This window comes from Ipomoea triloba, chromosome 6 (assembly GCF_003576645.1).
Source record: "Ipomoea triloba cultivar NCNSP0323 chromosome 6, ASM357664v1".
Taxonomy (NCBI): domain Eukaryota; kingdom Viridiplantae; phylum Streptophyta; class Magnoliopsida; order Solanales; family Convolvulaceae; genus Ipomoea; species Ipomoea triloba.
In genome coordinates this window covers 24752647-24765737 of record NC_044921.1, presented here as the reverse complement: position 1 = coordinate 24765737, position 13091 = coordinate 24752647, and the positions used below count along the sequence as shown (strand labels likewise).

The 13091-nt window shown below is 35.2% G+C and overlaps 1 protein-coding gene across 4 annotated transcripts; it reads left to right on the top strand.

Moving 5' to 3' along the window:
• The first annotated feature begins 280 nt into the window (after positions 1 to 280).
• Positions 281 to 4854, top strand: LOC116022789 (endo-1,4-beta-xylanase 1). Of its 4 annotated transcripts, XM_031263661.1 has the most exons (8): positions 281 to 508; positions 608 to 737; positions 1183 to 1508; positions 1594 to 1753; positions 1986 to 2335; positions 2566 to 2743; positions 2855 to 3388; positions 3596 to 4854. In XM_031263661.1, exons 2-8 carry the CDS (start codon positions 660 to 662, stop codon positions 4703 to 4705), a joined length of 2736 nt encoding a protein of 911 aa, XP_031119521.1. In that variant the 5' UTR covers positions 281 to 508; positions 608 to 659; the 3' UTR covers positions 4706 to 4854. The 4 variants fall into 4 exon arrangements, with proteins under 4 accessions (XP_031119521.1, XP_031119520.1, XP_031119523.1 ...); XM_031263660.1 differs by having other exon boundaries at positions 281 to 737; XM_031263663.1 differs by having other exon boundaries at positions 282 to 815.
• Positions 4855 to 13091: the final 8237 nt, after the last annotated feature.

Here is a 13091-nt window from a genome sequence, read left to right as displayed (position 1 = left end):
AGTTATAATGTATAAACAATAAATACGTGTTATATCTCTCATATGGATGATGGGGGTGGGTTCGAGTCTCAGTGGAGGCAACTGTTGACTCTTTAGATGATGGAAGTGAGTTCGAGCCTCAGTGGAGACAATTGTTGACTCTGTGTGATTCAGTAGATTGAAAAAGTAGCTATGAACAGATACTACATTGTGACAGAGTCAGTAATACTAAAAAAAAATACGTGTTATATAACTAGTAGATTGTCAACATATCATTTTAAAAGTTATGGACTTAACGGAGTAACTTTTATAGTTTTATCCGGTAGATTGTGATTGGGATTGGTTTTAAGTTCCGGTCAGGCAGGTTTCCCGCCCGATGAAGAGTGTAGTTTGGCGATAATTGATCGGAAACTGTGGACTTTATGTTCTGAGGTTGTTTGAATTTAACTAACAAAATAGAGGGAAGAGATTGTCGAATTCAAAAGTCAAACAGATTAAAGTGTAAAGTGAGCAGTGAGAACAGTGTCAGGTTAGCTGGTGGTCAGTATCTTTCTTAAGTTGCAAACAATCTGCGATGGAATGACTGAAATTCTTGTGTGAAATTCCTCGTGGGTTTCTGTTCCCCCAGATCCATTCTCAGGCAAGCTTTGATTATTGTCCGGGAGGTGAAAATTGGATATATGCGAAAAGTGCAGACATATCTAGGATTGAAGAGAGATATGGAGAAGCTATCGCTAATCGATGGCAACAATTCTGAGGTATAAATGGGTTTTAACGATTGGGTTGTGCAGTTTTTGCCGTTTTACCCAATTTGATCACTCATTGCATATACGCTGGTAATTTCTTCTGATTATTGAGTATTCAGATGCAATTCACAGATAACGGAAAACTGTTAGATAATGCTATTATATTGGTACCCTGATTGTTTGGAGGGCACTAGAATATTTGGGATAGGAAAATGTGTGGTTGTGCACAAGGGAATTGTAGGTTTATAGCATGAGCACCAAGTGTTTGATACTTGGCTTGAACGTTGCAGCAATGTTGCTCTTAGTAAGTTTTCAAGTTTTGATTTCTGCAATAAAATAGTTAGGGAACTTGTTTCTGCGTAAAGAGAAATTAGTTTATTCATACACTGCAAAATTAGCTTATGGGCAGCCTATTTTATGATGGTTAGCTAGAATCATATGATTTTCTTTCCTGCAGAGTTCAAGGAAGAATTCGACGGACCATTCTGGTACTAATATCATCCTTAACCACAACTTCTCTGAAGGGATGAATTTATGGCACCCCAATTGCTGTGAAGCCTTTGTGGTTCCAGCAGACACAGGAAGTTATGCTGTTATTACTAATCGCAAGGAATGTTGGCAAGGCTTGGAGCAAAATATTACTAAAAGAGTTTCTACAGGTTCCACTTATACGGTTTGTGCTTTTGTTGGAGTCTCGGGAGCAATTTCAGGTTGTACTGATGTCCAGGCTACACTGAAAGTAGAATATCGAGATTCAGCTACTAGCTATGTCTTTATCGGAAGGTATTCTTTACCCTCTTAATATGCATGCCTTTTACTTATTTATGTAATAAAACCTGGTGTTATAATGGAAATCTTGCACGAGCAGAAGACCTGTTTCTAAAGACTGTTGGGAAAAACTGGAAGGCACATTTTCACTCTCTGGTACACCTGATCAGGTTGTATTTTATCTGGAAGGACCTTTACCTGGTGTAGACCTACTTGTAAAATCAGTTGTGATCACCTGTTCCAGTTCCTTAAAATGTGAAGTGAGTATACCCCAATCTCCTCTTATCCTTTTTGTTCCATATGGCTGTTGGTACTTCCAATTGGTAGCAAAGTCTATACTTGAGTGGATTTAGGAATTAGGATCATCGTCGAAAATTGCCTGCACAAGAGGAAAAGAGTAAAAATTACTCATATTATCCAGTGTTTTATTGTAGTTTGCTCAAATTCTCTCTTTTGGTTCGTGACAGCTTTTGTTTTCCTTGTAATTGATAGAGTTCTAGCACACACTCTTTCTCTGCTGGAGAAGGGAAAGTGTTGAGCCCCACATTTGAGGATAGCCGGAATAACTGGTCAGGGAGAGGCTGCAAGATTGTTCTGCATGAATCTATGGCAGATGGGAAAATCCGTCCAGTGTCCGGAAATTCTTTTGCACGTGCAACGGAAAGGACACAGATCTGGAATGGAATTCAGCAAGAGATAACAGGAACAGTACTGCGAAAGCTTGCCTATGAAGTTACTGCTGTTGTTCGTTTATATGGAAACAATGTCACTAGTGCAGATGTTCGGGCAACACTGTTGGTTCAGGCAGCTGATTTCTGTGAAGAGTACATAGGCATCGCATCGTATGTCTTGCCCTCCTTATCTTGCAACTTTCATGTGATGTTGACATATTAAATGGTGTTAATTGCATTATTCAAGATTGCGGACTAATCATGAAGGGAATAATATCCTTTCTATACTAATAGCATTTTGTTATGGAGTATATTTCATTGGAGGATATAATTACCTTAATAAGAAGCTTCCTTTAAAACAAGTTAATGAAATTGCTAAAAGAACCTTGATTGTTCTGTAGTGTACAGGCAACAGACAAGGAATGGACACAGTTACGAGGAAAGTTTCTTCTAAATGGTTTCCCATCTAAGGTAGTTGTCTTTCTGGAAGGGCCGCCTCCAGGCACTGACATTCTCCTTAATAGTTTAACCGTGAAACATGCAGCTAAAGTTCTTCAATCCCCTCCACCAAGGATTGAGGTTAGTCGAGCACATCTTTATATTTTTGTGTTTCATGAGTTATGAGCTGTTGCTTGGTTAATTCACTCCATAATTACAAGAGAGGCAGTTCGATATAATCCAGTTCTCCAGAATGCAGATTTTGGTGTCAATGTTATCACAAATACCAACCTTAACGATGGGACAAATGGTTGGTTTCCCGTTGGAAACTGCACCCTGATTGTCGGAACAGGCTCACCACGTATAATTCCTCCAGCAGCTAGAGATTCTCTTGGAACTCATCAACCTTTAAGTGGTCGCTACATTCTTGTGACAAATCGTACACATACATGGATGGGTCCTGCTCAGATGATTACAGATAAAGTAAAACTCTATTTGACGTATCAGGTGTCTGCATGGGTTAGAATTGGAAAAGCAACAGGTGCTCAGACTGTGAATCTTGCCCTTGATGTGGACAGCCAATGGGTGAACGGGGGCCATGTTGAGATTAATGATGATAGATGGCATGAAATTTCTGGATCTTTCAGAATTGAGAAAGAACCTGCTAAGATAATGGTTTACATTCAGGGTCCTGCTCCCGGTGTTGACTTAATGGTTGCTGCACTTCAAGTTTTTCCAGTCGATAGAAAGGCACGGTTTGAACACTTAAGGAGAGAAACCGATAAGGTAATTCTCTATCTGTTTCTTACAGTATTTTCATTACAAAAGAAATTAACTGTGGACAGGCATACATTTACAGTATCTATCAACTAATGCGATTTGAAGATGGGATTCAAATCCAAGCCAAATGCTTAGGAAGGGGCTTATTCTAGGTTGTTTATTTATTTAGTTTAATTATAGAATGTGAATATCCATGTTTGCTTGGACCTGCAGATACGCAAGCGTGATGTTATCTTGAAATTCTCCGGATCAGACAGTTTGCATGGAGCTGATGTGAGAGTAAGGCAAACTCAAAATAGCTTCCCATTCGGGGCATGCATTTCGAGAGGAAACATAGACAATGAAGACTTCACTGAATTCTTTGTCAAAAATTTCAATTGGGCTGTGTTTGGGAATGAGTTGAAGTGGTACTCGACAGAACCAGAACAAGGAAAGCTCAATTATAAAGACGCAGATGAGCTCTTGGACTTTTGCACGAGAAACAACATTCAAGTCCGTGGTCATTGTATCTTCTGGGAGGTGGAGGATGTAGTTCAGTCATGGGTACGCGGTTTGAGCAAGAGCGACCTGTCAAAAGCTGTTCAAAACCGCATAACAGGCCTGCTCACACGGTACAAGGGAAAGATCAAACAGTACGACGTGAATAATGAGATGATGCATGGCTCTTTCTATCGAGAGCGACTGGGTGAAGAAATCAGAGCGAACATGTTCAAGACTGCAAACCAACTTGACCCGTCTGCTGTCCTCTTTGTCAACGATTACCATATTGAAGATGGTGGCGACAGTCAGTCATGCCCAGATAGGTACCTCGGGCACATTCTTGATCTACAGGAACAAGGGGCGCCTATTGGAGGCATAGGCATTCAGGGGCACATAGACTGCCCGGTTGGGCCAATTATTCATTCCGCTCTGAATAAACTGGGAATTCTCGGACTCCCAGTTTGGTTCACCGAAATAGATTTCTCTTCAACTAACGAATATATTAGAGCAGATGATTTAGAAGTTATGCTTCGGGAATGTTTTGCCCACCCTGCTGTGGAAGGCATAATGCTATGGGGATTCTGGGAGTTATTCATGTCCCGAGAAAACTCCCATTTAGTGAATGCTGAAGGCGATCTCAATGAAGCTGGCAGACGATACCTGGCGCTTAAAGAAGAATGGCTGTCCCATTCTCATGGACATATTGATGCCCAGGGACACTTCTCCTTCAGAGGATTCCATGGATCATATGAACTGGAAATCATTGGCTTGTCAAAGAGATTTACCAGGACATTTGTTGTTGAAAAGGGTGATGATCCTCTGGTAATCTCCATTGATCTATAGTTCTTCACTAGCCACTTTCAAGGCCTTGTATGATAAATCTTCTTCTTTGTCATTAATTGTGCCTTTAAACAAAAATGTTTATGTTGTACATACTCTAAACTTATGATTTTAGAACTGAATAAAGGGCATCTCACATCTTTGTTTTTGTAGCTTGGAGCTCATTTAACATGGTTCACACATATCAGAGCCGATCTTCCGACCTTACAGCTTGTTTACTAACTCCGATTCCAATTTGACATCCTCACACCCCATCACCACTTTTTGTCCACAAAAGGCGAATCCCCGTTGTTCTCAATGTCCCTACATCTCAGCCCTACAAGATAATAAAGAGATAAATCACAGTTATTCATGCATTCATTGTCATCCCCACATCTCCATCACTACTTATGCCGACAAAAAGGTGGCCCTCAAGGCCTCAAATCAAATTATTCTGTGGATCCGGGTTCAAAATACACAATTTACATACTGAATGTTCACAATTAGGGGTGTAAACGAATCGAATCGAGTCAAATACTTCAGTATTCGATTCGAATTTGATTATTTTGATGAGTATTCGAATTCGAATTCGTTTAGTGTTCGAATCCGAAATTCCGATTCGTATTCGATTTGACTCGAATATTCGAATTCGAAATGACTATCTTAATTTTTTTTTCTAAATTTTTCAATAAATTAAGATAAAATATAACAAAAATTTCAATTATTGGGAAGACTGAAGGGTGAAACACTGAAGCGGTTGCTCTCACTTTTATTTTAGCTTAGGGTTTATGCCTTTACTAATTTAGTTTCCTGAATATTCGAATACTATTCGAATCGAATCTATCCTGATTTGTATTTGGATTTGAATAACATTCGAATCAAAATGTGTATTCGAATTCGGATTCGTATTCGAACTATTCGAATTCGAATCACGAATCGAATCAAAATTATTTGATTTGTTTACACCCCTATTCACAATGTTCACAATTTACATGAATATTCACAATTTGATTTGAATTGTGAACATTAGAAAGTAAATTTTGATTAGTCCACCGTGCAAGGTTGACTCGGGTCCATGGTATAACTATTGAAGAGTTGAGGGACCGATGCAATTATAGCTGGACTGGGCCCAAATTCATAATTGGGTTGGGCTTAATTTACAGGTAAATGATTGATACGTTAATGGAGCCCAACAGTACGGATACAATGTGATTGACGTAAATTTGTTTTTGATGGGATAAAGCAAGGAAGAAGACAACTCCCCATATGCATAATTAAATTGCTTTTAAAGTAAGATTAAGACACTTAAACATCTGATTACTAGAAGTTAAACATGTTGTCATAAAATAAATGGTTTAAGAATGTAGAAGGGTTCTACCACCGTCTAATCAGTCAAATTAGCAACACTGTGTTTACGTGATGAGGGCCCCTAATCACTCAATTAACCTTTGCTTTTTCCTTTGCTGTCCTTGTACAATTACAATATAGAATGACCAACAAAATTTCTTAGAATGATGTTTGAGTGTGATATCAGTATCACCAGTTAAGATTGCAACTATTCCAGCTTTTGTACCATTATCAATATCGGTACGTGATCATTTTAAAGTAATTATGCCCAAAAATTGATTGGTGACCTGTAATTACAGGTCAATAAGATTCTAGCGAACCTCCAACGAAATTCCAGCAAAAAATACTGGCGAAATGGTCGTCAGTGTCGATTGGTTGCCTTCTTCGGCAAAGGAGAAGGCAACCAGATCGGTCACCTCTTCGGCGAAGGAGAGGCTACCAGTTTGGTCGCCTTTCCCTTTGTCGAAGAAGGCAACCAATCGACATTGGCGATCGTTCCGTCGGTGTTTTTGCTAAAATATCGTTGAAATCTCACCGTAAGTTCGTTGGAATCTTAGTGACATGTAATTATAGATCACTAACTGATTTTCTGGTCTAATTACTCTAAAATAATATATTTAAGGTTTAATTGTAATTTTTAAAAGTTTGAAGACATACGAGAAACACCAGGTCCAACTAAAAAACATAAATACCTAAATATACCAAATATTATATATTCAATACAAATCAACATAGTATACTTTCCTATTTATAATATATGTATTAGGTTTATTATAGGAGGAGGATATTGTTATGAACAATGATTTGTGACATCCAATTAAGAAATAGGGAAAGGGGCCCCACATGCAAGCCATGAAGGCATTGTGTGGCCCACAAATCACATCTATTGAAAGACTCCCACCATCTACTTCTCTTGCCATTATTGGACCCAAGTTGGGCCATCACCTCCCAAACACACAGTTCCCATTTTACCTGATTCCTCCGGCCCCACTCCACATGGGCACGTTGTTTACTTGCCGGACTTGTGAAATTATATCATTTCTGATTTTTATTTTTTTATATTTATAATTTAAAGACCAAAAGGTAATGACTTATGATAGTTTTTGATAACTATAAAGTACTGTGCAACGTAAATACAATATCATTTTTATTACTTGGATTGTTCTTAATTTCAATCTTTTTGATGTTACGAGTTGAAATTAGTTAATATAATAATAAGTTTAACATTTTAATGTTAAGCTTTTATTGTCAAGCTACGAGCATTAGTCTTTTTTAAAGATTAACCTTAATTTGAAAATTTGTCCTTATCTTCAAGTCTTTGTGGAAAAATAAATTATTAGGTTATTAATCTGATGACTAATGGAGTAAAAGTGTGAATTTTTATATTGATTAGATAATTGGTTGGACAGTTAGTTTGATATCTACAAGGTTTCAAGATTGACTTTGTTGCATGAGTTGTCTATTAATTTTCTTAATTTGAATATAATTGATTAGATATATACAACATAAACTGAGTAACCTACCTGTGGTATTTTGTTGACTAAGGTCGAGACTCAAGAATTTCATTCAGACCACATTTTCATATAGTGGTTATAAAATTTTCTATAAATTAAAGATAGTTGAACTGAGTTGTGCTTTGGACAAGTATTAGCGTGAAGTTCTACTACATGTACTCTCAAATTCTACTCTCTCACTTTTACTGCATGTTATGACAAACAATGATAGATATTTTCATCATATGAGTTTCAAAAAAAATGTTCATATCAAAGATTTGTGAGATAGAATAAAAATTGAGAGTAAAAAATGAGAGTTCGTGTAGTATTTTTGTGGAGGGGTAAAGAAGAAAGAAGTGATGGTGACAGATGAGTAGAAAAGTGCATAGATCAGAGGTGGTGGGAGTATACGCGCAGGCGTTTCTGCGCAATTGGGAAACAGCTCCCGCGATGTTTGTGCGCGCTCGCTCTGAGCTCATCCTCACCGTTCATCCACCATGCACATCTACCTATGACGACAATCTTGTCTCCTTTCCTCCTACGCCACCTGTCATCTACCTTAATTACTTGGTATACTTCTACCTTATTAGTTCTCACCCTTCAACAACTTTGGGCACATTAAATCCTAGCCGGGCCGTGCAGCCTACTTGTTAGCTCGATAATTATAAGATTTTAAATTTAATTTTTGAAAGATAATTTTCTAATCACTTGAGAGATTCAAAAAAAAATAAAATTTATTGTTGTTTTTATCTTTACAAAAAAGTGACTAATAATACTAACCAGCAATAAAAAGTATCATTTTCTGATAATACTAACCAGCAAAAAATCAATACTTCACCCTTGAAATTTGATCTTATATCTGACATTTTATCGAGAAGAGCCATTTTATTTTTATATAATTATTGATTGTATCTACCGTATGGCGAACTGGCAGACATGATTTAGTTAAAAAGGGAAAAAAAAAGCCGCCATAAGGTGTTGAAGCAGTGTCTAATCTGATTGATTAAAAGCTTATTAAATAAGGAGACAACTAACACACAACGGAACCTTTAGCCCATGCATGGATTGATACGATTCAATAAATTCATTCCTACTCAACTTATTCTAACTTAATTAGCTATTGAATTGATTCCCATGGTTTCTATAGTGGGCATCATTAGGGCCAATCTATCTTTTTATCATAATCCATGGACTTTCCATGTGTTACCATCCAAGAGGATTATCATCATTTAATTAACCCCTCATCACCCTTTAATTTCCCCTAACCAAATCTTCATCATTACCTACTTTAATTCCACTTAATCTCATTATTTTTATGTCAAGTGACTCCTCAACATATACCAATGTTGGGTGTCGGTATAACCTGATTAGAAGTGCCAATCCTTTTTATTAAAAGGGTTGTGCCCTAAGTCCATAGCTCCTTCCCTAGAGATTTAATAGAAGAGGTTAACTGTGGGATGTGTTTCAACATGATTTATAGGTTCCCCAAAAGCATGTCAACTGGTTTGATTGTGTAAAGTTACGTTATAAATTTATTTTGGATTGATTTGAGTTGTGTCCAGAGCAAGCCAATCTTTTTATTTGTCATGTGTAAGAGGGCATAACTGTATTTTGCGAGTCAACACTTATTTATTTAGGAGCTAAACACCATTATTTATTTCATAGTGCATCCTTTTTGAATATGAATATATTTATATATCATGATTGAATTAACCCCTCATCATCATTCTTTTATTTCTCTTAGCCAAATCGTCATCACTATCTACTTTAAATTCGTGTTAATCTCATTATTTTATAGCAAGTGTCTCCTCAGCACATACTAATGCCGAAAGTCGATGTGACCTGATTACAAGAACCAATAATCTTTTTATAAATCATATATTTAAGTTAAGAAGACATAACTTTTTTACGAATTGACATTTATTTACTTGTAGGGTAAAGTGCTAACCATCTAAATTATTTATTTTGGAGTGTATCTTTTTTACTAATATGAAAGTATTTATAGGTTAATTATTGTTAACTAAAGTGGGTAAGGGGGGAGAAAGGTTGCCTTTGTCAACAACCAAATGCAATCAGAAAAGATTATTTTATTTTTAAAAAAAGTGATTTCATTTGTGTGTGAGACACTTTTTCTTTTGCGTGGCTAATCTAAAAGCAAATGGTATGCAGTACAAAATTATTGAACGTTAATTAGAAGTAGATTTAAAAACCAAAAAATCGCGAGTCAACTGTACTGTAACATAAATATGCCTTCTTAATTTTTTTTTTAATAATACTCTTTATGGGATTATCCAACTTTTTCGATTAGAAATTTAGAGGTACATTATGAGTGTCTAATCTCCCCATTTAGTTGGTTTGTTATTATAAGCTAGCTACAAGACATGATTAGCCTTTGAATTTCTATCATGTAGTACGTGATCATATATAATATATTAATGGAAAAAAACTTCAATTATTCGTATCAAAAGTTATAAAACATATTGTTGGGTGAAGGTCTACAACGCTAATTAAGTTTAACATCTTAATGAAATTTGACGTTGACTATTATACAAGTATTAATCCTAATAATTAGCATCGGATTAGGTCAAAGGATTATAGGCCGAAGGCCTAGAAAGCCAAGTTCAACATATTGTCATCAAAATGTAATGTTAGTTTCTACTCAAATATAGAGAAATATAATGGTGTATTTGTTATTAGTTATTGTTTTTAAGTAATGGTAAACTCCTAATTCTTACCTATATTATTATATTGCGGATTTGTAGCAATTTTGGTCCACACAAATATAGCAATTTTGCTTTTGATGTAATGGTAAACTCCTTATTCTCAGAGATCAGAGAAAGGAACAAATGCTAATTTTTTGTTTATTAATACTAATAAACAACTTAATGATGCCTTAATTAATTATGTTATTGTTTAGAGAAGCTAATTATTGTGTGTGAACCACACAATTCCACGTTGTCAGGACGACAACGTTATCATGTCATTGGATTCTTGTTGTTATCAATTGATTGGCTGCTTAATCCATCATTATCTCAAACAGTCAAGGGAACTATATATACACATACATCTAGCTAGATTATGGGTGGCTTTAATTAAATTAATATTTATAACAATTAAGAGTGTATAATGTTAGCCCTTTCCTTGAATTATTGCACCCATTTGGCAATTGTCATTTTCCTTCAAATGTTACATTTTTTCAATGTAATAGTAAATCGTAATTAATTAGTCATTAATTAATATTTAGAAGTTAAAACATTTTCCTTGACTTTTTGTTCTTTTTCGTGCTGGCCTGCATGGTTGTATACATTATAATAAGTCTAGGTTATTATGCACATGCATGCCTAAATGTTTTATTTCGTTACTCCATATGATGATTCTTTTTTCCAATTTTGATGGTTGTAGTAATGGAGATGAGGAAATTTACACTCTAAGATGTGTTCCGAATTTGAACTTGTGATCTTCTAATATAAAAGTCATGCTCTACTTATGCGGTCACACCTTTCGGGAATTTTATCATAACATAAATAATTAATAAAAATAAATATTAAAATCATAATTGCAATCACTATAATTACCGCAAACAATTATGCGTTAAATAAATAAATGTTCAAAATGAAGATTTTAGTCTTTCAGTTGTTAGCGTACTATAACGATTAGAATATGTATGAGATGGCACGTGAGCGCTTTGTCACTTGGTCTTAGTTGATTGGATGAAAAAAAAATTATAGTTAAACAACAACAAAAATGTTAACACAATGTAATTTTATCACTTAAGTTATTGGTGATATAGATTTAGTTTCTAAAATTTTAAATAAAACGTGAGTTGGTCATCTTTTTTTTTTTTTATTCATGTGTATGTAATAGCTCGTAAACCACACAAGTCGCACTAGACCTTGTGCATGTGATAGGCTTGACCTAGAGGGTTTGGTCCATTTGATGCTTGGCACGAGGGTTTTGTTAATGTTTTAATTAAATATCAAATTTGTCACTTTACTAAAAATTCAAAGATTAAATTTACACCATAAATAATTAAAAAGGCTAGATCTATACCATAACCACAATTACATGATTAAAAGTGTCATTTTTCTAATAAAAATATGATTTGTTTTTAAATTTCAAAAGATACTAATACTTTAATAAAAAAATGAATACCAATAAACATTAATATTATAACAATATCTCAATTTTATTTTATTTTAATGAGAAAAGAGAGGATACTCGAAAAAGTAAAATCGTGTCTTTCTATGAATGGAATGTTAACCAACTTGAACAATCACATTTTAAGATCGAGTATGTCAAATTTAAACTCTTATCAAGAATCTCATATTTACTATCAACGGTCATAATAAATACATATGTGTAGTTGATGAGACTTGATTGCAGTATCTGTTTGCTCTATTTTTGTGGGGAATTAATTGTGATTATAGAGGGTTGCCAACTAATTTTGGCTTATAGTTCAATCTTGGAATTCAAACATATTTGGAATTAGGCATATCAAGCTTTATTAATTCAAGCATATTTTGGCACAGTAAAATGTTACATTCCCGCATTTCAGTACCATTAGCATCTTCAAGAAACAATTAAGTTTTATTTCGGATAATACTTATCGCTATATATAGTCTTATTCTCCCTTCTATTTCAAGTTTATGACTAGGTTTAGAACATTTACACTACAAATGTTTTTATATTAAAATTTTTTTTGCCAAAGACCTTGTGATCTAGTGGCATCCGGTTTAAACTCACATATGGAGGGGAGTGGGTTTGAGCCTCTTGACTCTTTGTGTTTTAGTAGGTTGAGAAAGTAGCTATATATGAGAATATTCTTTGGACGCCAGCCAGGTGTGAAAGATTGTCGCAACTCACAAACTATTAATATTAAAGTACCTGATTTTGAATTTTTTAATTATATTTTTTAGGGTATTGCGACCAATTTGAACAATTTAAAGTTATTTCACTAAAAAAAACGGCGTCGATTTGAGAAAAAATCCATTTTAACAACACGAAAAGATAACTAACCAGTAGTCCAGAGGCCCGCCTAGTCCGCTGCCTAGAACGGCGATTCTGTCAAACCATAGGCCCGCCTAGTCCGCCTAGACACGATTTTAGCAACATTGCATGAGGTTGGTTCCTACAGAAATATAATGAAATAATAAAATTACTTTTATATTCAAAAATTGAAACACATATTCTTGGGCAGATGCCTCAAAGACCAAATCCACATCCCACCGTCAATATATGACACTAGACTCCCCTGCAAATCTAATGAAATAAAATTACTTGTTTGTATAATGGTAATATGTTGTTCAATTCCAGCACATATTGTATTCCAACTTGAAATGCAGTAAAATAAACTTTTGTTATATATTTGCCGAAACCCTAAATTACAATCCGACATCCTTATCGATGGCTAACAAATTCACTCAATGTATGTTTGTTTGTTACGTTGCCTTCATAATTGTATGGTGTCAAATCATACTAAGTTTATACACTCTGATGGAAAAGGTAATGAATGAATAGGAGACAGTGAGTGACAGATGAACATGCCCATTCTCACCTCCAAAATATACCAC

Coding starts and splice junctions, on each gene's coding strand:
- LOC116022789 (XM_031263661.1), top strand. CDS start 660: ATGCGAAAAGTGCAGACATATCTAGGATTGAAGAGAGATATGGAGAAG. Junction 738..1,182: donor TCGATGGCAACAATTCTGAG/GTATAAATGGGT, acceptor TCTTTCCTGCAG/AGTTCAAGGAAGAATTCGAC. Junction 3,389..3,595: donor TAAGGAGAGAAACCGATAAG/GTAATTCTCTAT, acceptor TTGGACCTGCAG/ATACGCAAGCGTGATGTTAT.